General features: G+C 42.7%; 1 protein-coding gene across 5 annotated transcripts in view; it reads left to right on the forward strand.

Moving 5' to 3' along the window:
- STAT5B (signal transducer and activator of transcription 5B) overlaps positions 1–23,656 on the forward strand; it is a 70,231-nt gene that overhangs the window by 40,492 nt on the left and 6,083 nt on the right. For 2 of the 5 annotated variants that reach the window (XM_038547294.1, XM_038547293.1), the window contains exons 2-16: positions 2,998–3,135; positions 6,652–6,808; positions 8,463–8,552; positions 9,878–10,052; positions 11,869–11,999; positions 12,260–12,411; positions 12,860–13,015; positions 13,438–13,617; positions 13,989–14,076; positions 14,152–14,274; positions 15,444–15,536; positions 19,378–19,584; positions 20,657–20,751; positions 20,854–20,984; positions 21,927–22,097. In XM_038547294.1, coding sequence (XP_038403222.1) covers positions 3,008–3,135; positions 6,652–6,808; positions 8,463–8,552; positions 9,878–10,052; positions 11,869–11,999; positions 12,260–12,411; positions 12,860–13,015; positions 13,438–13,617; positions 13,989–14,076; positions 14,152–14,274; positions 15,444–15,536; positions 19,378–19,584; positions 20,657–20,751; positions 20,854–20,984; positions 21,927–22,097 — 2,077 coding nt within the window. In that variant the 5' untranslated portion in view covers positions 2,998–3,007. Of the gene's footprint in view, positions 1–2,997; positions 3,136–6,370; positions 6,574–6,651; positions 6,809–8,462; positions 8,553–9,877; positions 10,053–11,868; positions 12,000–12,259; positions 12,412–12,859; positions 13,016–13,437; positions 13,618–13,988; positions 14,077–14,151; positions 14,275–15,443; positions 15,537–19,377; positions 19,585–20,656; positions 20,752–20,853; positions 20,985–21,926; positions 22,106–23,656 lie in introns of those variants that run through there. The other 3 variants (XM_038547295.1, XM_038547296.1, XM_038547297.1) reach the window with 3 other exon arrangements.

The raw sequence follows: 23,656 nt of genomic DNA on the forward strand, positions 1-23,656 counted from the left end.
AAAGCGATAATAGGCACCTGTAATATGCTAAACCATCAGGATATATGAAATATTTACTAAATATGTATTTATTCACTAGCAAATATGTCTTGATTACTTATTTGCCATGGCAAGCCACTGTACTAGGCATTAGGGACACAGTAGTAAATAAACATGCTCCCTTCACTCACTGTTCTTAGAGTTCAGTGGGGAAGATAAACAAAAATAAATTAACAAAAACTAGAAGGGAAAATTACAAATTGCAGCATTATTAAGGAACAAGTAGAATATTGTTAATACAGATTCATCCACGTTGTAAAATCTGTTCCATTTTCTTGCATTAGTATTTCATACTGATGATCATTGTTCCATAATAACTTTGAAAAGAGGTGATGGATTTGACCAAATTGTGTGTATACGTTTATTTATTCAACAACAACAAAAAATTGACAGAATGCTATGTGCCAGGCACTGTTCTAGGCCTAAGAGAAAGTATGAACAAAACAAAGTTACTGTGTTCATGGTGATTTTACCCCAATGAGAAGTCAGTAAACAAATATGTTATAAATGTCAGGAAGTGATAAATGATGTGAAGAAAAGTCAAGTAGACCAAGAGGTTACAGTGTGACCGGAATACTGTGCTCTTTGCAAGGACTGAGGGGTCTCTGAGGAGATAAACAATTTTCCTTCTTTTGTCTCTTGGGTCAGTTCAGTTAATGAATGCAGGATTCAAGACAATTTTTGTGTTTGTTGGTATTGTTCATATAATCATTAAAACAGCTATGGTGAGGTCCTACTTCTTTCCAGTTCCTTACTACTAAAAGATGAATACCTGAATTATGTTTTTCGTTCCTTCATTGTTCTTCCATATACTTAACTGTATAAGGATCTCCACCCTCCCATCCATCCCTTTTCATTTTATCCAAAAAACATGTGTTGGTATCTGTCCCAATTTTCCAAAATCTTGGGTTACAATTCATTTAATTAAACATTATATTGTAAAAAAAATATATTGTACAATTAAATTCTTCCAGATGTTAGATTATAATATTGATTGCCTCTGGAAAGAGCTCTTTTATTCCAAACCTTTCTCCTAGTAAACTCTCAGCCATTGACATTTGATGTCTTAGATGATCTTACAACGATCCCAGCCTTAATGCCCAAAAGCCCTAAATAAAATTGTACACTGCTCAAGTGTTCTATAGCATTGCACAAGTCTAAAATAGGTAACTGGCACCCACCCCACATCTCATTGTTGGCTAACTGACTTGTCCCATAAATAGCTCAGTGTTACACGATCAGACAACTACAACTGACAGAAGGGATTTTTGTTTCCTAATACACATGTGTAGTTTCTGGTACTCAACAAAATCAGGATCTGATTCACTGGACCCTAATTGTAACACAGTTAAGAGAATGGTGCAAATCAATAGCCAAATCATTTTGGGTGGGTTTCAGGTTAGCCTGCCTTCCACCAAATTCTACATTATGGATCATAGTATTACAGCAAGATTCAGTTTTACTACCTCTGTGTACATAAAGTAATGTTGCTGCCACAATTGGATTGATTGCAGAGAATTTCTGCCAAGTGAATTAAAAATTCTCAGGTTAATCTAAGAAGACATTATGGTAGTTTTTCTACCAAGTTTTCTACCAAAACTTTTTCTAGAATCAAGAGTGTATTTTAAAAACCTACCTACTATTGGAATATAATGGTTCTTGTTTCTAACTCTTAGCTGGGATGTATTGTTTTTATGTAAGAGAGATTTTTTTTTAAGATTTTATTTATTTATTCATGAGAGACACACAGAGAGAGGCAGAGACACAGGCAGAAGGAGAAGCAGGCTCCCTGCAGGGAGCCCGACGTGGGACTTGATCCCGGGTCGCCAGGATCAGGCCCTGGGCTGAAGGCGGCACTAAACCGCTGAGCCACCTGGGCTCCCTTAAATACGGTAATTTAACAGAAGATTGCTTCATAAATTTCTTAGCAGTAACTCAGAAGGTGAAAAATATAGATAAATCTATATACCCTTTGTGTGTAAAGCATTGCTGCGTAGGTAACTGGTAATAGTACATAGGTTCAATTCATGTTTCAGATATTTTCATTTATCTTCTACTGGGTCTTTTTCAAAATGGCGGTACGTTTATTGCATTTCTTAAAAGGCAAAAGACCAAATCTAAAACAAATGATTTTTTAAAAATTCCAATGCTAATTATCTTACTGTTGAAATGCTGCTTATTTTTACTTCAAGTTTGGAACAAAAATAAAGAATATGTGTGTGATATCAAAGCTATAGGCAGTTCTTCCCCTAACTGGCTTTGTACTTTTACTTGTAGAATTTCAGTATGTTTTACAGTCAGAGCTTTATGAAGCTATATATCAAGTTATATACCTTTCCATGGCTATACTGAATGTGTACATTTTGAAACTTTTTTTTTTAAGATTTTATTTATTTGGGACGCCTGGGTGGCTCAGTGGTTGAGCATCTGCCTTCAGCTCAGGGAATGATCCCAGGGTCCTGGGATCAAGTCCTACACCAGGCTACCCACTGGGAGCCTGCTTTTCCCTCTGCCTCTGTCTCTGCCTCTCTGTATGTGTCTTTCATGAATATATAAATAAAATCCTTTAAAAAAAGATTTTATTTATTTGACAGAGAGAGAGAGATGGGCATGCAAGCCATCACATAAGCTGGGGGAGGGGCAATGTGAAAGGCAGGTGGGGAGAGAGAAACAGACTCCTGGCTGAGCAGTTCTGCCAATGCAGGGCTCCATCTCAGGTGCACGAGATCATGACCTGAGCTGAAAGCAGGTGCTTAACCGACTGAGCCACCCAAACGCGCCCATTTTGAAACAGTTTAAAGCTAAAATTCAATTAAAGAATACTGATCTTTATATTCTACCAACCAGGGCTTAAAAACATTTATCTCTAGGTTTTTATACTGTGAATATTTATTCTAATGTATTTAAAGGGGGAAGAAGGAAAAAACCCACCCAAACCACTGATTGTTTGTTTAATAGATTGTAAACCATGGCTGTGTGGATACAAGCCCAGCAGCTCCAAGGCGATGCCCTTCATCAGATGCAAGCATTATATGGTCAGCATTTCCCCATTGAGGTGCGACATTATTTATCCCAGTGGATTGAAAGCCAAGCTTGGTAAGTGAACACAGTTTTTTCTATCATATTTAGTGAAGCACAAGTATATTAAAGTTTGATTGGAAAGATAACATGATGGAGACTTTAAAAGTTGTACATTTTTGGGCAGCCTGGGTGGCTCAGCAGTTTAGCACTGCCTTCAGCCTAGGGCATAATCCTGGAGACCTGGGATTGAGTTCCGGCTTCCAGCATGGAGCCTGTTTCTCCCTCTGCCTAAGTCTCTGCCCCTCTCTCTCTCTCTTTATTTCTCTCTCTCTCATAAATAAAATCTTTTAAAAAAAGTTGTACATTTTTTTAAATGATGTGACCCATGAAAATGTATTTAGCCCTAGCTTAGATTTTAGGGGGCTGGAATAACTCTCGGAATTTTTAAAATAGGATTTTTTTCCTATTTTATTTTTTTTCTATTTTATTTTATTTTTTAAAAGATTTTATTTATTTATGAGAGAGAGAGAGAGAGAGAGAGAGAGAATGGCACAGGCACAGGCAGAGGGAGAAGCAGGCTCCATGCAGGGAACCTGATGTGGGACTCCATCCCAGGACTCCAGGACCATGCCCTGGGCTGAAGGCAGGCGCTAAACCGCTGACCCACCCAGGGATCCCCTCCTATTTTATTTTAATAGTAAATTCTGGCTAAAAGCATTAGAGCATTGCTGCTAATAAACAACAGTTAACAAATATGTTTTGAGTGCCTATAAGGTGTAGAATTCATATGAACAGAGTAAAGCGCTTGTCCACAAAGAATGTAGTGCTTAATGGGGCAGCTAAGGTATGCATATGCTTATCATTTAATAAAATGTATTATTAACAAAGTTAACAATGGAGACATTGGTGTTTTTAAATTTATATATAAGGTAAAGACCAAAAGACAATACACAAAAACATTAACAGTAATTACGTTCTTGGTGACAGATTTAACAAGCATGTTTTTACTTTTCTTATTTCCCAAATTAGTGTTTATATACTCAGAAAATTGTTTTTAAATTCTTTCAGAGTTCGTATAATGCAGTAGATTGACAACAGCTTTTATTTTTTTTCTTTAAAGATTTTATTTATTCATGAGAGTCACAGAGAGAGAGAGGCAGAGAGAGAAGCAGGCTCCATGCAGGGAACTTGACGTGGGACTCGATCCCAGGTCTCCAGGATCACGCCCTGAGCCGAACGTGGCGCTAAACTGCTGAGCCACCTGGGCTGCCCTGACAATAGCTTTTAAATGGATGTTACTGCATACCAGGCAGCAGGCCATCACTGCTCTGTTCAGGGCCTGGGAGCATGTTGAATGCCTGTCCATCTGATCTGACAGACTCATCAGCTGCTTCAGGCCTCTGTGAGGGTGGTGGGGTGGCAAGGCTGATTGAGTGACTGGGGGCGGCCTCCACCCCAGCAGAGCCCAGGAGAAGTGGCCACTCTGTGACTGTCTGAGGAGGGCTGTGTACCTTATCAGTAATGCTGACTTGCAATAATTGCAGTTGTATGTTAGTAGCAGACTTCTGGTCAGAAGGTAGAGAGCACCAAAGGAAGGCAATTTTCTGGGCAATTTAAAAAATCTCAGCCTCGTGTAATGAAGTGAGAAAAAACCAAGCTAAACATAAGCACATCAGGTGTACTTTGCGTAGCACTTCTCTATTTCTTTTTCATTTTCTTTTCCGTTTAAATAATTTGGAGTTCAGAAAAACATTAGAAGTTTCTGGTGATTTAAAATTTCATTTAGTAGATTTCCCTGTGTAGTTTCTTACCGAACAAATGTTAAAAGACTTGTGTTGATATCAAGGAAAGCCTGAATTTTATTTAGTTTTGGTTTTCTTAAGAACATAAAGATTTTTTTTAAAGATTTTATTTTTTTGTGAGAAACACAAGAGAGAGAGGCACAGGCACAGGCAGAGAGAGAAGCAGGCTCCCTGCAGGGAGCACCATTTGGGACTTGATCCCAAGACTCTGGGATCACGTCCTGAGCCCAAGGCAGATGCTCAACCGCTCTGCCACCCAGGAGTCCCAGGAACATAAAGATTTTAATTTTTTAAAATGTCCAGTTCTTCATGTTTAAGCTAAAGCTAAGAAAAGCTTTTTTTTTTTTCTTTTAGAGTAGAGAATTAAGTTTTCAAATACCAGAGCCAGTACTTGATTTCCTGAGTTTTGCACGGAGACTGGAACTTCTCAAGAGTGGGTTCCTCAGATGAGGAGCATTATTGCCAGTCAAAACAGAGATGCAGGGCTGCCCTTCATTCCTCCCAGGCTTTTGTTTAACACATACTTTATTTAGTAGAGAGAGGCTACATATTTAAAATTTGCCTTTCTCTGCTCCATTCTCAGCAGATATGGGCATATTATTTGCTGAACTACATTATCAGTGTTTCGGCATACCTGTTTGTACCTTTGTTTGAAATTAGTTGCTAACTGACTTCAGGGATGGAGAGGTATAGCCTTTTAGCTACCGCTAGATCTCTTGTTTGGCTTCAGACCCGGTCAGCAGTAAGTGAATGTTATTTCAGTCTGACAGCTGTTTGGTTTCTGCAGTAAAGCAACTTAATACTACTCAATAGCAATTGTTGCCTAAAGTGTTTGAAAACAGAAAAAGAGTTGGAGAGGGGAATGGGGGAAGGAATAAAGAAGAGAAGAAAGGGAAGGAGAGAGGGAAACCATTCAATCTTTGTGACCAGTTCAATGGCTCTGAATTAATACAAAGTCCATAGAGTGGTTTCTCTGTGTCACTAGAAGAGTTAGCATTGCCCACAGGTCCCAGATCTGCAACCATTGACTTGTGTAAATACTTTTAGGCACCTTCTGTCTTAATATCTCATTTCCAGGTTCCTTAGAAATAGCAGTAAGTGTTGTTCCACCTGTTTTTAAGAAATATTCTGTGAGGGCAGTCCCAGTGGCTTAGCAGTCTAGCGCCGCCTTCAGCCCATGATCCTGGAGATTCAGGATCAAGTCCCACGTCAGGCTCCCTGCATGGAGCCTGCTTCTCCCTCTGCCTGTGTCTCTGCCTCTCTCTCCTTCTGTGTCTCTCACGAATTAATAAATAAAATCTTTAAAAAAAAATATTCTGTGAAATTAGCAACACAGAGAATTAGTCAAGGCTAGAAAAAGCATGTAGAGCATTTTTGACCTCGTGCCTCTTTACCCCCTTGAGGGGTAACTATAAATAGGAAGTTATCAGTGCCCTTATTTCCTTCAGAGTACACGAAGCACTTTCCTTTTCCCTTCATTTCTAGAAGAGATAGCATATGCACCAGAGCAAGTCAGTAGGAGGAAGGAGAATGGGTAGTACATTGTAAAAAAAGAGAGAAAGAGAAAGAAAAAAGGGAGAAAGAAAAGATACAGCTAAGCTAATTAGAGGATTAGTGATAGATTAACATAGGCATCTAGTTGATTTGAAGTGGACCGTTTCCTAAAACTTGCAGTGAGTGTTATGAAGAAATCACTTCAGCTCAAGAAAAGGTGTGATGCATTGAGGCTGCATTTATACAGGCTCGTGTGCATGTATGTATACATATGTATGTAATTTTTTTCCCCTAGGGACTCAATAGATCTTGATAATCCACAGGAGAACATTAAAGCCACCCAGCTCCTAGAGGGTCTGGTGCAGGAGCTGCAGAAGAAGGCAGAGCACCAAGTCGGGGAAGATGGGTTCTTATTGAAGATCAAGCTGGGGCACTATGCCTCGCAGCTCCAGGTGGGTGTTAAAACTGGTCACACTAACTCTCTCCCCTAGGAGGGACTCTTCCTTCATTTAGTACTTCCCATAGAGATTTTCTTTCTCCAACCCAGTGTTGACTTACATGTTAGGTGTATAAAGTTCTTACTATATAACTTTGTCATTGTACCCTTTTCTTTTTTAAAAATTTAAAAAGATTTTTATTTATTTATTTGACAGAGCACAAGCAGGGGGAGGGGCAGACAGAGGCAGAGGGAGAAGCAGGGTCCCTGCTGAGCAGGGAGCCTGACATGGGTCTCCATCCCAGAACTCTGGGATCAAGACCTGAGCCGAAGGCAGATGCTTAACTGACTGAGCCACTCAGGCACCCCTATTTTTAAACTTTTTATTTGAAAATTATTTCAAATTTATAGAAAGTTGTAGGATTGATACAAAGAACACCTACCTATGCCCAGATCTACCCATTGTTAACATTTGCTGTATCATATTCTGTTTCTACACACATAACATTTTTTGTCACTTGAGAGTAACTTGTGTATATCATGTCCCTTTGCCCCTAAGTATTTCAATGTGCATTTTCTTTTTCTTTTTCTTTTTTTTAAGATTTTATTTATTTGAAAGAGAGAGAGTGAGTGAAAGAGAGAGAACATAAGCTAGGGGGAGACACAGAGGGAGAGAAAGAAGCAGGCTTCCCAATGAGCAGGGAGCCTGATGTGGGGCTCAGTCCCGGGATCCTGGGATCATGACCTGAGCCCAAGGCAAATAAATGTCTAACTGACTGAGCCACCCAGGTGCCCCCAATGTGCATTTTCTATACATAGTTATAGCACAGTTATCAACTTCAAGTACATGTGACACTAATAAAACATTCTTAGGTGATCTTATATTTCCATTTTGTCAACTGACTTAATAATTGCCCTTTAGGGCATTTTTTCCCTCCAGCTCAGGACCACATATTGCATCTGGTTGTCATGTCTGTTTAATCTGGAACTGTTTCAGCCTTTGTCTTTCATTACATTGACTTAAAAAAAAAAAAAAAAAGATTTTATTTTTAAGTAAGCGCTACACCCAGTGTGGGGCTTGAACTCACAACCCCGACATCAAGAGTTACAAGCTCCACCAACTGAGTCAGCCAGGTGCCCCTTCATTGACATTTTAAAATAATTCAGCTCATCTATTTTTAAAGATAAAGTGGACCTCCTTTTAGGTTTGTGTGATGTTGCTACCTTAATTAGATTCAGGTTACACGTTCCTGATCAAAATTCTGAGTAAGAGATGTGTGTCCTTCTCAGGATATCACATCTGGAGACATACACCATCCGTGTTTCCTGCATCAGTGGTAGTAATTTTGATTACTCAGTCGAGATGGTGTCCACTTTCTCCTCTGATGTCTTTTTTTAAGTTATGTATACTTTTTCCAAGAATGATGCCCTAGTACTTTAGGCAAATTAAGAGGCAAGAAATAAAATAATCTTACTTTCTCATTGTAATTGGGTTTCCTATGATGTACTTTTCTTGTCTCTCATTTTTTGGAGGAGCAGCATTGCTTATGATTATGCCACATGTTTCCAGAAGTCTCCTCCATCATAAAATCTTAACCCTGCTCTGAGGTAGGTTTAGGCCCCATTACATGTTATGGACCAAAGTGATGTCTGCTATTGGATTCTTGCAGAACACATATGACCGCTGCCCCATGGAGCTGGTCCGCTGCATCCGACATATTCTGTACAATGAACAGAGGCTGGTGCGAGAAGCCAACAATGTGAGTGTCCCATGGGTGTGGGGACAGGAACTGGGAAATCTTTCCTTGCCCACCTCTCTATGGATCCAGATTTTTAAAGATAATCCAGTGTGTATCTGTTGATGTCTCTATAAACAGAGCACTGTCCCAAGAGGCACAAAAGAAATAGAGGACTGGTCTCTAATCTTTTTTTTTTCTTAAAGATTTTATTTATTTGAGAGAGAGAGAGGGAGGAAGAGAGGCAAGAGAGGGAAAAGCAGACTCCCCACAGAGCAAGGAGCCCAATGCAGTGCTCAGTCCCAGGACCCTGGGATCATGGCTTGAGCCAAAGGCAGACATTTAACCAACTAAGCTGTGTAGGCACCCTCTCTGATCTTAATTGTTCCATAACCTTGATGAGATTATCACCACAAAACAGTATGAATAGTGTAAAATAATTTAACCCCCAACAAATGGTTTTGGAGTAAAGGCATGTTCATATTTCTTTTTTTTTTAAAGATTTATTAATTTATTCATGAGAGACACACAGAGAGAGGCAGAGACATAGGCAGAGGGAGAAGCAGGTTCCATGCAGGAAGCCTGATGTGGGACTCGATCCCAGATCCTAGGATCACACCCTGAGCCAAAGGCAGATGCTCAACCACTGAGCCACCCAGGTGTCCCATATGCTCATATTTCTTAATCATACTTAAGAAAGGTTTCTGCTGAGCCCCCTCTCAGCTAAGTGTTGAGAGAATGGCTGAGACCAGGTCACTTAAATGGCTAGATCCATAAAAGCCTTGCTGATGCCTCCCCTGTAACTTCATTTTGTGGTCTCCCTGATGCTGTCTATGAGAGGTTCAGCTTCTTCCTTCAGTTACAAGAAGATCTTGAGTGGGATACAGATGATGTGTGTTCACACAACCTTGTTCTTCACTTGGGTCCCCAGCATCTCACATAGTCCAAGACATTGGATCAGTGAATGGATGTGGAATGAGGGGTCATCATCATTTGTAGGAAAACCCAGGTAACTCCTGGATGCGTTGAGTTCTAGTCTCTCTGGAACAAATTCGGTGGTATAGGTTTGGGTGACTCTGGTGGAGGCCGGACAGCTACAGAAATTTCCACTATGGTTTATGAAGTTGTCACAATTGGCCAAGTCACCTGTTTTCCCTCCTTTCTTCCTTCCTCAGCAGCAGTTCTCACAAATGATGTGTGCAGTTCCTTTGACTCAAAATTTCACTTTTGGGGATTCAGCCAGATTATAGGTGCTAGCCTCAGCTTTTCCTTTAGATTAAGACCTGAGGTTTCTTCTATCCTCACTGCCCAGCTCACTGTGGTCTGCACTCCCCTCAATCTGTCTCCAGGGCACTTCTCCAGTTGGAAGTCTTGCTGATACCATGTCCCAGAAACACCTCCAGATCAACCAGACATTTGAGGAGTTGAGACTGGTCACACAGGACACAGAGAATGAACTGAAGAAGCTGCAGCAGACTCAAGAGTACTTCATCATCCAGTATCAGGAGAGCCTGAGGATCCAGGGTGAGGCCCGTGCAGCCTGGACAGTGTGTGTCATGAGGGCTAGAAGGAAATTCAGGTCAGGTTGGAAGAGAACCAGATTTCCATTCAGAGACACTTCCCTTTCTCTGGAGTGGCCGGAACCATTTGCACTAAGGTTGGAGCAGGGAGGAGGCTTAGGAAAGGGAGAGGACACAGGCTTGCCATAGGGGAGTGTGGGTCTCACTCAGTCACACTCGGAGCTCCTGATCTACTGGAGAAAGCATTTCCTCCTATGGGAAGAAGTTCCAAGTCTAGTAAAAAACATTTGTATATTATTGGTGTTTCATAAATGCTGCTTCACTAAAATGTTAAATTCTCTGATTAGGGAAGTGTAAGGGCTAAGAGCTGTGTTTGTAATGACATTCAGTGCTGTTTTGTGCAGTGATTCAAAAAGGCTGTCCAGGCGCAGTGCATAATACATGCACCTTTCTTAGCTCTTATAAAGAAAGCTCCCCGTCCTGTGTAAATCCTTTAGGTGCTTGGGTACTGAAAACTTCAGTCTCGAGGTTGTAGAGCCCCACCAGTGCCCCCTGTTGACCTTGTAAGAATTTGACAGGATGACTTTAATTTATTTCCCTCTCCCTGCAAACATGCCCAGCTGAGAATCAGCAGGGCATCATAATCCCAGCATTTAGGATAGGGGTTACCTTTAGAGGCAAGGATGGGTTTGCAAGCAGGGAAGGATGTGTAGATGTGATTTCACCGTGGAAATGTATGGTTTCTTAAGCTGGGTTATTGATACACAGGTATTCCTTGCATCATTCCTTCTTCCTTCCCTGGGTCTTAAGTATTTCGTAATAGATTTTTGGTAAAAGGGTAAGGAGGCTTCCCTGACTCCCTATTGCTGCTGCCATGGGTGAGTCCCAACACTAGTTTGGAGAGAAGCTGCCTCCCTCTCCTGAGAGAATCTTGCTGCTTCTCTGTGGCCAGTGGGCCCTGGACATTCTCTCTCGCCTTCTCTCTGTCCTCTCTGTCCCTCTCCGTGCCTCCATCTCCTTCTGGTTGTTCAGCTGAGTTCACATTAACCCAACCTGGACAAACAAACAAACATGTTAGGCCCCTCCCAGCCCCTAGAGAAACACCTCTTCCCTAGGAAAGGCTGCTGTGCTCCAGGGGTGGGACCCAGGCCAGCAGGGCTGGGGCTTCCCTGAGGAGGCTCTGCCCTGTGACATGGGTGGGACCGAGCCGCCACTGGGCTCTGTCACCCTTTAAACCTGCTCTGTAAGCCACTATAACCAGCCAGGACTAACTCACCTACATCATCCATGTTATGCTGGGTGGTCCCAGCATAGCATATGAGCATATGAGCCTTTTGTGCATCATCACTTCTGTAATCCTCAGCGACCCACTGAGGCAGGGGCCGAGATTCTCCCATTTTGCACATGGACAGACAGAGGCCCCGAAGAGTGAAATGATTTGCCCCAGTTCACCCAGTTAGTAGTAAATGGTGAGGGCACAGGGCGAACCAGGCAGCGAGGCTCCATGCTGGACCCCTGTGTGGCAGGCAGCTGTGTAGACTGAGGTGGGAGGGGAGGCCTCAAGGCGGGATCCTCCTCGCTGTGCCCTCAGGCTTCCTTCTGGCTGCACACTCCCTAAAGGGGAGATCAGAGTGGAGAGGCCAGGGACCAGAGCCTGCTCAGGTCTGGCCCCCCTGGCCGCTAGGAGCCCAGGTTCCATTGGTCAGATGTCAGGCAGACCCTCGAGGGTGTTTTCCTCCAGAACAGGTGCGTGTGTTGCACGGGGCTTCCTACAGGAAGCTGGGAGATGATGGTGATGGGTGTCCTGTCCCCTCCTGTAGCTCAGTTTTCCCAGCTGGCGCAGCTGAATCCCCAGGAGCGCCTGAGCCGGGAGACGGCCCTCCAGCAGAAGCAAGTGTCCCTGGAGGCCTGGCTGCAGCGTGAGGCCCAGACGCTGCAGCAGTACCGCGTGGTAAGTGGGATCTGCGTCCTCTCTCCTCTCCTCCCAAGCTTTGCAGTCCGCATCCTGAGCTATCCGCGAAACCCGAGGGAGGGCTAAGGCCAGGAAGAGAGCAGGACCCGAGAGAGCTGGAGGCCAGATCCTTCTTTCCTGTGGGGGGCACTTGAGGCAGAGCAGGTCTGGGAGAGGGGAAGGCCTGTGCCTCCCGAGTGAGGCCTGCAGGGTTGTTGTCTGGGAGCCCAGGAGGGCCTGCTGTCCCTACCTCCCTTCAGGAGCTGGCCGAGAAGCACCAGAAGACCCTGCAGCTGCTGCGGAAGCAGCAGACCATCATCCTGGACGATGAACTGATCCAGTGGAAGCGGCGGCAGCAGCTGGCAGGGAACGGAGGGCCCCCCGAGGGCAGCCTGGACGTGCTACAGTCCTGGTAATGGGGGATGGCCCGGGGCAGGAATGGTGCTACCAACTACTCATTCTGCCTCCTGCGTTTCCTTGAGCAGCCAGCTCGCTCCACCCCGTGGCAAGGCTTCGTTCACTAGGGGTTCTGGTTTCTGATAGCGACTTTGGGGCCCCCATCTTGTGCCACCTGCCCAGGAAGGGAGTCACTGTGCTAGGGAGGGGGCAGGAGGGCAGGGCTGGGTGTGCGGAGCAACACTCAGGCTGAGTGGACTCAGTTTGGAGTTGCTGCTCCCAGATGGTTCTGTGTGTTCCTGAGAGGCAGGGCACTCTGCTCTGCTCTGCTCTGCTCTGTGAACAGGGGCGGGAGCTTAGGTACAGAGCCTTCCCTGGTGAGGCTGGAGCTGGGACTTGGGGCCTGGAGCCCGGGCGATGGGGTGACTCTATTGCCCTCCCGGTGGCCTGGGGCCCCCGTGCAGGTGTGAGAAGTTGGCCGAGATCATCTGGCAGAACCGGCAGCAGATCCGCAGAGCTGAGCACCTCTGCCAGCAGCTGCCCATCCCCGGCCCAGTGGAGGAGATGCTGGCCGAGGTCAATGCCACCATCACAGACATCATCTCAGCCCTGGTGACCAGGTGATTGCTGCCTCTGGCCACGCCCAGCCCCGGGTGGTTGCCTTGGGGGAGGCAGGTGCTTTGTCCCCTGGGGTTGGGGGGCAGCTCCTGTCTGAGTCCTTGTCTCTTGCCCGGGTCCCAAAGCCCTCTGTCCTCAGTTACAATGGCTGCTTGGTGTTGACCTTGCTGGGTTTCTGTTGTGGGCGCTACGTGGACTCCCCCCACCCCACGCCAGCCTGTGCCAGCTGCTGAGTCATTTCGCTGCCCCCTTTCCCCCCGGCCCACCATTTCCTCTGACTTCTCAGTGGCCTCTCTGGAAACAGGAGCTATGCCACATGCTCTTCCTTTACCTGCTAAACCCCAGTAGCCTCCCCACAAGGGGGACCTAGGCCCCATCTCCTGAGCCAGCATCATGTCTGGTCTGGTCTCTTGTGTCCTTGCAGCACATTCATTATTGAGAAGCAGCCCCCTCAGGTCCTGAAGACCCAGACCAAGTTTGCAGCGACAGTGCGCCTGCTGGTGGGCGGGAAGCTGAACGTGCACATGAACCCCCCCCAGGTGAAGGCCACCATCATCAGTGAGCAGCAGGCCAAGTCGCTGCTCAAAAACGAGAACACTCGCAAGTACGTGCACCCTCCCCTCATGTCTGCCTCTTTCCTCCAGTCCTTACAACAGAAACAAAGTGCTCCCGCCTCCTGGCCAGAACTCTGGATACTGCCATTCATAGTACGAGCTCCTCCTCTAGCTCTCAGAGAAAGAATTTAAGGCCTTTCTTCTGTTGCAGAAACACATGATTTTCATTCCTTTAGTAGGAATACATCCAAGAAAAATTTCTTTTATGTTAACATGTTATTTCTTAGTATTTTATGCTGCTAACATTTCCTCTAAATGACATCAATTTTTACAACTTTCTTTATTGGGTCCCCCCCAAATATTTTCTACCCTATATTTACTGAGACACTGTGTGGGTTTAGAGTCGAGTCTCTCTCTGCAGTGACTACAGTGGAGAGATCCTGAACAACTGCTGTGTGATGGAGTATCATCAAGCCACGGGCACTCTGAGCGCGCACTTCAGAAACATGGTGAGGATGGGATAAGAAAAAGAACAAGTTTTCCCTAGGGGTTGGAGGGCTTTAACCTTTTTGTCTCCTTTGCAGTCCCTGAAACGAATTAAGAGGTCTGATCGTCGTGGAGCAGAGTCAGTAACAGAAGAAAAATTTACAATCCTGTTTGAATCACAGTTCAGTGTTGGTGGAAATGAGCTGGTTTTTCAAGTCAAGGTAAATTAAAGCCTTCCTTCCTGTGAGTTGATGTGTGTGTATGTATTTTGTATCACAAAATAATTTTTTCGATCACATAGCATCTTAACTGTCAGTGAGCAGAAAGTGGGAAATCCGCATCCTTGAAATTGCATCTCCTAGATTCCCTTGAGATCTATAATAATAGGGATGCCTAGGTGGCTCAGTGGTTGAGCATCTGCCTTCAGCTTGGGTTGTGATCCTGGGGTCCTGGAATCGAGTCCCACATCAGGCTCCCTGCCTGCTTCTCCCTCTGCCTGTGTCTGCCTCTCTTTCTGTGTCTCTCAAGAATACATAAATAAAGTCTTTAAAAAAAAAAAAAAAGATCTACAATAACAAGCAATAGCAAATTGAAATAGCTGGAGATACAGGTAGGAATGAATCAAGAGAAACATCACTCTGGATGAATTTGAGTAACAGTTATAGTAAGTTTTATTTTTTTATTTTTTTTTAAATACAATGTTTATTTTTAATTTTTATTTATTTATGATAGTCACACAGAGAGAGAGAGAGAGAGGCAGAGACACAGGCAGAGGGAGGAGCAGGCTCCATGCACCGGGAGCCCGATGTGGGATTCGATCCCAGGTCTCCAGGATCGCGCCCTGGGCCAAAGACAGGCGCTAAACCGCTGCGCCACCCAGGGATCCCCTATAGTAAGTTTTAGACACTTGTTACTAGCTCTTTTTCCCTAAAAATGTCTCACATACTCATTTTCTTTTCTCCTGTTCTCCATTTGAGAAATTTCCTGCACCCTTCAGAAAAATCTAAGTAACATCTCTTTTAAAGATCTAAAATTGGGCAGCCCTGGTGGCTCAGCGGTTTAGTGCCACCTTAGCCCAGGGCATGATCCTAGAGACCCAGGATCGAGTCCTGCATCGGACTCCCTGCATGGAGCCTGCTTCTCCCTCTGCCTGTGTCTCTGCCCCTCTCTCTCTCTCTGTCTGTCATGAATAAATAAATAAAATCTTAAAAAAATAAAAAATAAAATAAAATTTCTAATTCGCCTGTGATTCCTTGAGCTATTCAGTTTCTGTATTCAAGGGTGACATTTACCGAAACTTGAGGAGAGAATGAATGTGTCATGATGAAAAGAAGAGCAAGAGAGGAAAGTGTCGCTCTTGACACTCAGCCCTTCTGTTTTGTCTTTCTAGACCCTGTCCCTCCCGGTTGTGGTGATCGTCCATGGCAGCCAGGATAATAATGCAACAGCCACCGTTCTCTGGGACAATGCTTTTGCAGAGCCTGTGAGTGAATTCCCTGGGCCTGCGGGTGTCAAGATCTTGATGCTGGTGTCATTAATCTCTTTTGTGTGTTCTCCCCCAGAAAAGCATAGAAAAAAGTGCAGTTTTCTGTGGTAGAAGACAGAGTGGAGAGTATGTGAAGAATGGAAAGAGTGTGGCCTTAGAGTCATGCCAAGGCTTAAACTCACAACCCACCGTTTGCTCACATTGTGACCACAGGGAATTCACTTTCCCTCTTTGAGCCTAAAGTTTCCCTTAAGTTTCTGCACCACAGGGATAATAGTGCTCCATAGCACTGTTAGGAAAAAGAAATTAAGTAACATGCAGGGGCACCTGGTTGGCTCACTCAGTAGAGCGTGCAAGTCTTGATCTCATCATCGTAAGCTCAAGTCCCATGTTGGGCATAGAGTTTACTTAAAAAAATAATAAATGAAATTAGGTAACATACAAAATCCGAAATGCTTGTCACATAGTCAATATTTAGTGAATGTTCTTTTGAATCCTTGTGTGAGACCATGAATGGAATTTGGGACTCCCAAGTTCCTTCTAGATGGTAGACCTCTCAGGACGCTACTTATAGTTTAGCAGTTACTTCTTGACATCTTCTGGACAATAAACGAGGGTGCCATTTAATGTCTTTTCCAAATCTTAGGTTCTTGATTCATGCCAAGTCTCTCATGAAGAATGAAATACTGTCTAAGGGAATAAACATGATTTTGTGGATTTATTCATCAAATACTATCAGAATATCACTATTATGCACTTGAGCGTTTTCAAAACATTTTCAGGAAGAGTTCTAAAAAAAAAAAAAATGGAAGAGTTCAGGGGTTACACATTTCCAGGAGCAAGTAGTCCATTAAAGCATGATAAAAGGTTACGATTGGTATTCAGGATATAAAAGTATGTCCTTCTCTAACATGACTCTAACGTGAAGAGTCTCACTGAATTCTCTCAACAGTCCTCTTTACAGAACAATATTTTTGCTGCAAAGGTGAGATTTTTAGCAGAAATTCTACGATAGCCACTCTATAGAATCCCGAGTTTGAGGCTTCTCTTAAAACTATCTGCCTGCAGCATGTCCTGATAAGCCTTCTGGATAGAATTGCTGCCTTTCCTCTCATTCCCTTCCCTGTCTGTCCACTGAGCTCATTCCTCATGTAACTTTGGCAGCTCTTGCAACATGGTCTTGCTAAATAAATTGCCTAAATTTAGGCAATGCCTGAATAAATAAGCATTTTTAACATTTTAAGTTGTGTTAATGACAAGTGTACATTTTATGCTCTTTTAAAATAAATACATGCTTATGGGAATATATTCTACAGATATATTCCATCTGTGTCAAATGTATAACTGCATTGCAGAATTTTTTGTAATAGCTAAAGGTCACTAGGCTGATACACAGATGTCCATCTATGGGGGCCTGGCTAACTATAGTACTGTTCTTCCATTCTGTGACGTATTTAGCAGCCACAAAAGAACATGTGTTTATGTGCTGATATAAGGTCTTGTAGGTATAGTATTCAGTGAAAAAAGGGAGATGTAGAACATGTAGATTTTATGCTACCGTTTATATATATGTGTGTGTGTGTGTACTTTTTTTTTTTTTTTTTTTGGTATTTACTTATTTAGAGAGAGCTGTGCGAGCAGGGGTAGGGGCAGAAGAAGGAGTAAAAAAGAGAGATTCTCAAGCAGACTCTCCACTGAGCATAGAGTTTGATGCAGGGCTTGATCTCACCACTCTGAGATCATGACTTAAGCTGAAATCAAGAGTTGGGCACCTAACCAAGAGAGCCACCCAGGCACACCCCCATTTATATTTTTAAAAAGGAAAAGTTACACATATTTCCTGGCATGCATAGAATATCTTTAGAGGCATACACACTAAACCAGATTACATACTGTTGGGACATATGGGGCTGCTGGGACACAAGGTTAAGAAAGTGACTTCACCAGGATGCCTGGGTGGCTCAGTGGTTGAGTGTCTGCCTTTCATTCATGTTGTGATCCTGGGGTCCTGGGATCAAGTCCCACATCCGGCTCCCCACAGGGAACCTGCTTCTCCCTTTGCCTATGTCTCTGCCTTTCTCTCTCTGTGTGTCTCAGTCTCTCATGAATAAATAAAATAGAAAAGAAAGAAGAAAGAAAGAAAGAAAGAAAGAAAGAAAGAAAGAAAGAAAGAAAGAAAGAAAGAAAGAAAGAAAGAAAGAAAGAGAGAGAAAGAAAGAAAAAGAAAGAAAGAAAGAAAGAAAGAAAGAAAGAAAGAAAGAAAGAAAGAAAGAAAGAAAAAGAAAAAGGAAGGAAGGGAAGGGAAGGAAGGAAGGAAGGAAGGAAGGAAAAGAAAAGAAAAAAAAAAAGAAAAGAAAGAGAAAAAGAAAAAGACTTCACCGTACACCCTTCCAAGCCTTTTACATTTTATATCACATATATTGCATTACTGGGTATTTACTCAAAAGATACAAATGTAGTGATCCAAAGGGACCTCTGCACCCCAGCATTTATAGCAGCAATGTCCACAATAACCAAACTAGGGAAAGAGCTGAGATGTCCATTAACAGATGAATGGATAAAAAAGATGTAGTATATATATAATGGACTACTACTCAGCCATCAAAAAGAAAGAGAAATCTTGCCATTTATAACAACGTGGATGGAACTAGAGGGTATTATGCAAAGTGAAATAGGTCAACCAGAAAGACAATTATTATATGCTCTCACTCATATGTGGAATTTAAGAAACAAAATGGAGGCCTGGGCAGCCCCAGTGGCTTAGCGGTTTAGCACCGCCTTCAGCCCGGGGCGTGATCCTGGAGACCTGGGATCGAATCCCATGTCAGGCTCCCTCATGGACCCTGCTTCTCCCTCTGTCTTTGTCTCTCTCTCTATCTCTCTCTCTCTCTCTGTGTCTCTCTGTCTCTCATGAATAAATTAATAAGATCTTTAAAAAGAAAAACAAAATGGAGATCATAGGGGAAGAGAGGAAAAGGTAAAACAAGATGAAATCAGAGAGGGAGACAAACCATAAGAGACTCTTAATCATAGGAAATAAACTGAGAGTCGCTGGAGGGGAGGTGGGGAGGGGGACATAGTAACTGGGTGTTGGACATTAAGGAGGGCACATGATGTAATGAGCACTGGGTATTACATAAGACTAATGAGTCATTGACCTCTACCTCTGAAACCTGTAATACATTATGTTAATTGAATTTAAATAAAAGTTTTTAAAATAATAAATTTTATATCATGTGAAGCAATTGCCTTGTCCAAAAAAAATTATAATAATGAAAAAATGAAGTATTGTGACTGAATGGAACGAAAAGCAGTTTATTAAAAATTCAAATTGTAACCTGTTTCTCGATAACAAGTGGTCCATAGTTTCCATTCTTCCACATGAAATTTTTTCATGTTGAGCTGGAATTCAAGGATCACACTTGTGCACACACATGCATGAGTGCACACACAATTCTCTCTGCCTGCACCTAGAAAACTTAGTCTTTCAGATTTCTGCTCTCCTGAGCTTACAGTGTAAGAGGCAGACCTTGGTCACATTTTGTTTTTGTGGCTCTTAGAATTAGGATGAGACTGTGCATTCAGCAGCTCTTTTACAGAACACCATAGATAGCTTGAGGGTACCTTTTAAACTATATGTGAGGAAGGGAAAATGGAAACTTCTGAATTTCACAGAACCACATATGTCAAAAAAAAAAAAAAAGCTAGAACTTATCCTCAGGCTTTAGCAAGACAAATGTTTGTAACTGCATTGAGCCATCAATGTTTTTGTTTTGTGGGTTGAGTGAATAAATCACACACTGTTTTCTCATAAGATTCTGGCCTCTCTCCCTCTCAGGGCAGGGTGCCATTCGCCGTGCCTGACAAAGTGCTGTGGCCACAGCTGTGTGAGGCGCTCAACATGAAATTCAAGGCCGAAGTGCAGAGTAACCGGGGCCTGACCAAGGAGAACCTCGTGTTCCTGGCACAGAAACTGTTCAACAGCAGCAGCAGCCACCTTGAAGACTATAACAGCATGTCGGTGTCCTGGTCCCAGTTCAACAGGGTGAGGGACCCACCGCCAGCTGCCATTAGATCAGTCCCTCCAAACTAGATGCCTTCTGGAGTCTTCCTGCCCTGGCCACTTGTTCTTCATGACTCTAATGAAATGTGCCCAAAGCAATAGAAAGTTCCTGAATAGATGGATAAGCACATACTTTTTTTTATGTAGAAAATTAGATCTTTGAATAAGTAAGCTGGGTTGTATGTGAGGTTAGTGCTTTTTTTTTTTTTTCCTTTATAAAGGAAACAGAGCAAAGCAAATGACATATCTCACAAGAAGTAAAGCTTTTGTGATCCGAAGTCTATATATAGTTCTTTCCCATTGACTCTCTGATGCTCCCTGCTGTGTAATCCTGTAAAGCCAGGTTAACCATGGGACCCTCAGCCCACAAAAGGAAATACTGATGGTGGAAACTTCTCCTCTGGCATTGAGTAATTGAGATGTGACCTGTCGCATCTTTGACTTCAAAGCCAACTTTTGTTTCTTTGCTTACAACCCCATCCCCAGGTGTTTTTTTTTTTTTTTTTTTTTTTTTTTTTTTTTTTTTTATCCCCAGGTGTTTTAAAAGCCCTCATTCAAAAACAGCAAAGAGGGGATTCCTGGGTGGCTCAGTGGTTGAGCATCTGCCTTCAGCTCAGGGCCTGATCCCAGAGTCCTAGGATTGAGTCCCACATTGGGTTCCCTACATGGAGTCTGCTTTTCCTCCCTCTTCCTACGTCTCTGCCTTTCTCTCTGTGTCTCTTGTGAATAAATAAATAAAATCTTAAAAAAAAAAAAAAAAACAGCAAAGAAAGAGCGCAGATCTGAGTGAAAGTGTTTGTAGCAGAGGGCCACTGGGTGTTGGTAATCGCTTTGCTGTATTTTCTCCCTCTTTTCTTTTCCTCTGTATTCGTGGTGGTTTGTTTTTGTTTTACTGTAGGACCATTTGGTAAAATTCAGGCAGGCACGTATAATTGTATGATTCTGACAGTGTGGATGTTTGTTTTCCATTTAATTTTTTTCAATTTAAGTACATGCAGGCAATATTCAAGGTGTTACTTGGCCTTCTTGTGTTCACTGTCGTATCTCCAATCAGGAGAATTTACCAGGACGAAATTACACGTTCTGGCAGTGGTTCGATGGTGTGATGGAAGTGTTAAAAAAGCATCTCAAGCCTCATTGGAATGATGGGTGAGAATCGGCATTTCCTAAGTCAACAATAGAGTATGAAGCTCTTCTTTCTGCTGCTAAAACATCACATCTGCTTCTCCTCCTTTGGCCTTTGTGATCTAGGGCTATTTTGGGTTTCGTGAACAAGCAACAGGCCCATGACCTACTCATTAACAAGCCTGATGGGACTTTCCTGCTGAGATTCAGCGACTCTGAAATTGGCGGCATCACCATTGCTTGGAAGTTTGATTCTCGTGAGTTGTTCCCTTTTTAAACCTACCATGGCTCTAGTTAGCTGCTTTTTTTGTGAAATTACTTCAACAAATGACTTATTGAGCACTAATTATGGGGTCAGTTCTGATGAAGGGCACACAAATGGATCACCATGAATGAGGCAGCTGGATTGTGAGCTTATTTCAGTAAATTACTTGGATAAGTTAGAGTCCTTAGAGTGGAAGTAATAGGCTATTTTAATTATTCCTTTATTCTAATCAACATAAAGGCATGGCCTTTATGGGTGATTATTTCCACCCAAGAACAGTTCTTTCCTCTGATCCTCACAATAAGATAACAGTAGCTCATTAGTTTTTTTGCAGCTTAAAAATATTAAGTTTTTCACAGCTTCATGCATTATCTGGCTATGGACATGCTTTCTGTCTCTCTCATATACTTCTGTACAGAGATCAAGGATTGGGGTCAATCAGAACTATTTCTTCTACAGAGGAACTAAAAGCCATTTGAACTTGAAGCTACCTGATATCATTGGATCTCTAAGGAAGTGCTGTATGCATTACCTGCTTATCTCCCCATGGCTTTTATAAATCACTTGACCTACAACCTGTGGTTATTGGTTTTATTTTTGTTTTAAGATTTATTCACTTACATTAGAGAGAGAAAAAAAAAATAGGAGGGGGAGAGGGAGAGAGAACCCCAAGAAGACTCCCCACTGACCTTGGAGCCCATCACTGAGGCTCACTACCACAACCCTGAGCTTATAACCAGAGCTGAAATCAAGAGTCAGAAAATTGACTGAGCCACCCAGGTACCCTACCACTTGTGGTTATTTTTAAATGGAGCTCTTTATGGGGACAGTAATAACTCATAACACAGAGCTTTGGTTTGTAGCATATTTGGGTTTTAAGATTTCCTGTTCAGAAATCATGCTTAGAATATGATTATTCTGTTTATTGTTCTAGAGGAAAGAATGTTTTGGAACCTGATGCCTTTTACCACCAGAGACTTCTCCATCCGGTCCCTAGCTGACCGCTTGGGAGACCTGAATTATCTTATCTATGTGTTTCCTGATCGGCCAAAAGACGAAGTGTACTCCAAATATTACACACCAGTCCCATGCGAGCCTGCCACTGGTAACAATGTTCGCATTCTGATTTGATTTTGTTGTGATTTTAGTTTTCTTTTAGTTTTTTTTTTTTGCGTGTGTGTGTGTGTGTGTGTGTGTGTGTGTCTGCCTGTCTTGCATGAAAACCTACATAATAAGTATTTAGTTATTGGTATTCAAGCATTATTCAGGGCAATCGTAAATCCTGGACTATATTTTTCAGTCATATAGGTAATATTTGTTGCTAAGCTTATTTTTTTAACGATTTTATTTATTTATTTATTCATGAAAATACACAGAGAGGAGAGAGAGAGAGAGAGAGGCAGAGACACAGGCAGAGGGAGAAGCAGGCTCCATGCAGGGAGCCCGACGCGCGGGACTCGATCCCAGGTCTCCAGGATCATGCCCTGGGCTGAAGGCGGCGCCAAACTGCTAAGCCACCTGGGCTGCCCTGTTGCTAAGCTTAAATCAAACAAAATTAGAAAGATAAAAATTGTTTTTCAAAACAGAGATGGTTTCATTGTTTTCTAAGCATAAAGGTATTCTGTGTTAATTGTAAAATTTCCAGAAAAGTATGGCAAAGAAAACAGATACCACATAACATCTCTCACCTAGAGATTAACCACTGTAAAAAATTCAGTGAATATTGTTCCCATCAATGTAGACGTGTATTCTGCATTACATCAGTCACCAGATGCCTGTTAGGTACTTCCTGTGTAGAGATGACAATCTAGTAGAGGAAGGAGGGCAACAAACAAATACATTTATTTAGTGATGGATGCTATGAAGACAAGAAAGCTTGGTAAAGGGTTAGATGTGGGACAGGGAGAAGGATGGGGGGTGACATTTCACTAGACAAGTGGTGGTCAGGCAAGGTCTCCCCGAGGAGGTGCTGTCAGCACAGAGCTGAATGAAGTGAGGAAGCTAGCCACACAAAGATCTTGACAAAAAAACTTCTCAGTTGAAAGAAGTGCAAAAACCCTGATGTGGGAGTGAGGTTGGTGTGTTTGAAAAACTCCATGAGGACCCAGGAGATAGAGCTAATGAGCCAGAAAGAAGAGTGTAGGAGGTGAGGCCAGAGCAATAGAGGGGCCAGACTGTGTCAGGCTTGGAGTCCAGTAAATGTTTTGGGTCACACCATATATCATCTTTTGTGATCTGATTTTTTTTCTCCCACTTAAAAATATACCATAGGCAGAGTTAGCAGGTCTGTAAATATAATCGTACAACATTGCTTTAATGATTGCATAGGATTCACTATATAGTGATTCAATGTCAGTTATTTTGAAAGATTTACAATTTAAGTTATTGACAGTTTTCTGTCATGAATTAATATCGAGATAACCTAGGGTACCTGACTGGCTCATTCATTAGAGCATATGACTCTTGATCTCAAGATCAAGAGTTCAAGCCCCATGTTGGGGGTAGAGCTTACTTAAAAAATATATAAATAAATAAATATACTGAGATAAAATGGTGCATACATCTTGGTCAACTATTTCCCTAGGATAGACTCCTAAAGTAGAATTCATGTCGAAGAGTATATATACTTTTTTTTTAGATTTTATTATTTGAGAGAAAGAGAGC

The sequence above is a fragment of the Canis lupus genome, chromosome 9 (assembly GCF_011100685.1).
Source record: "Canis lupus familiaris isolate Mischka breed German Shepherd chromosome 9, alternate assembly UU_Cfam_GSD_1.0, whole genome shotgun sequence".
In the NCBI taxonomy this organism is placed as follows: domain Eukaryota; kingdom Metazoa; phylum Chordata; class Mammalia; order Carnivora; family Canidae; genus Canis; species Canis lupus.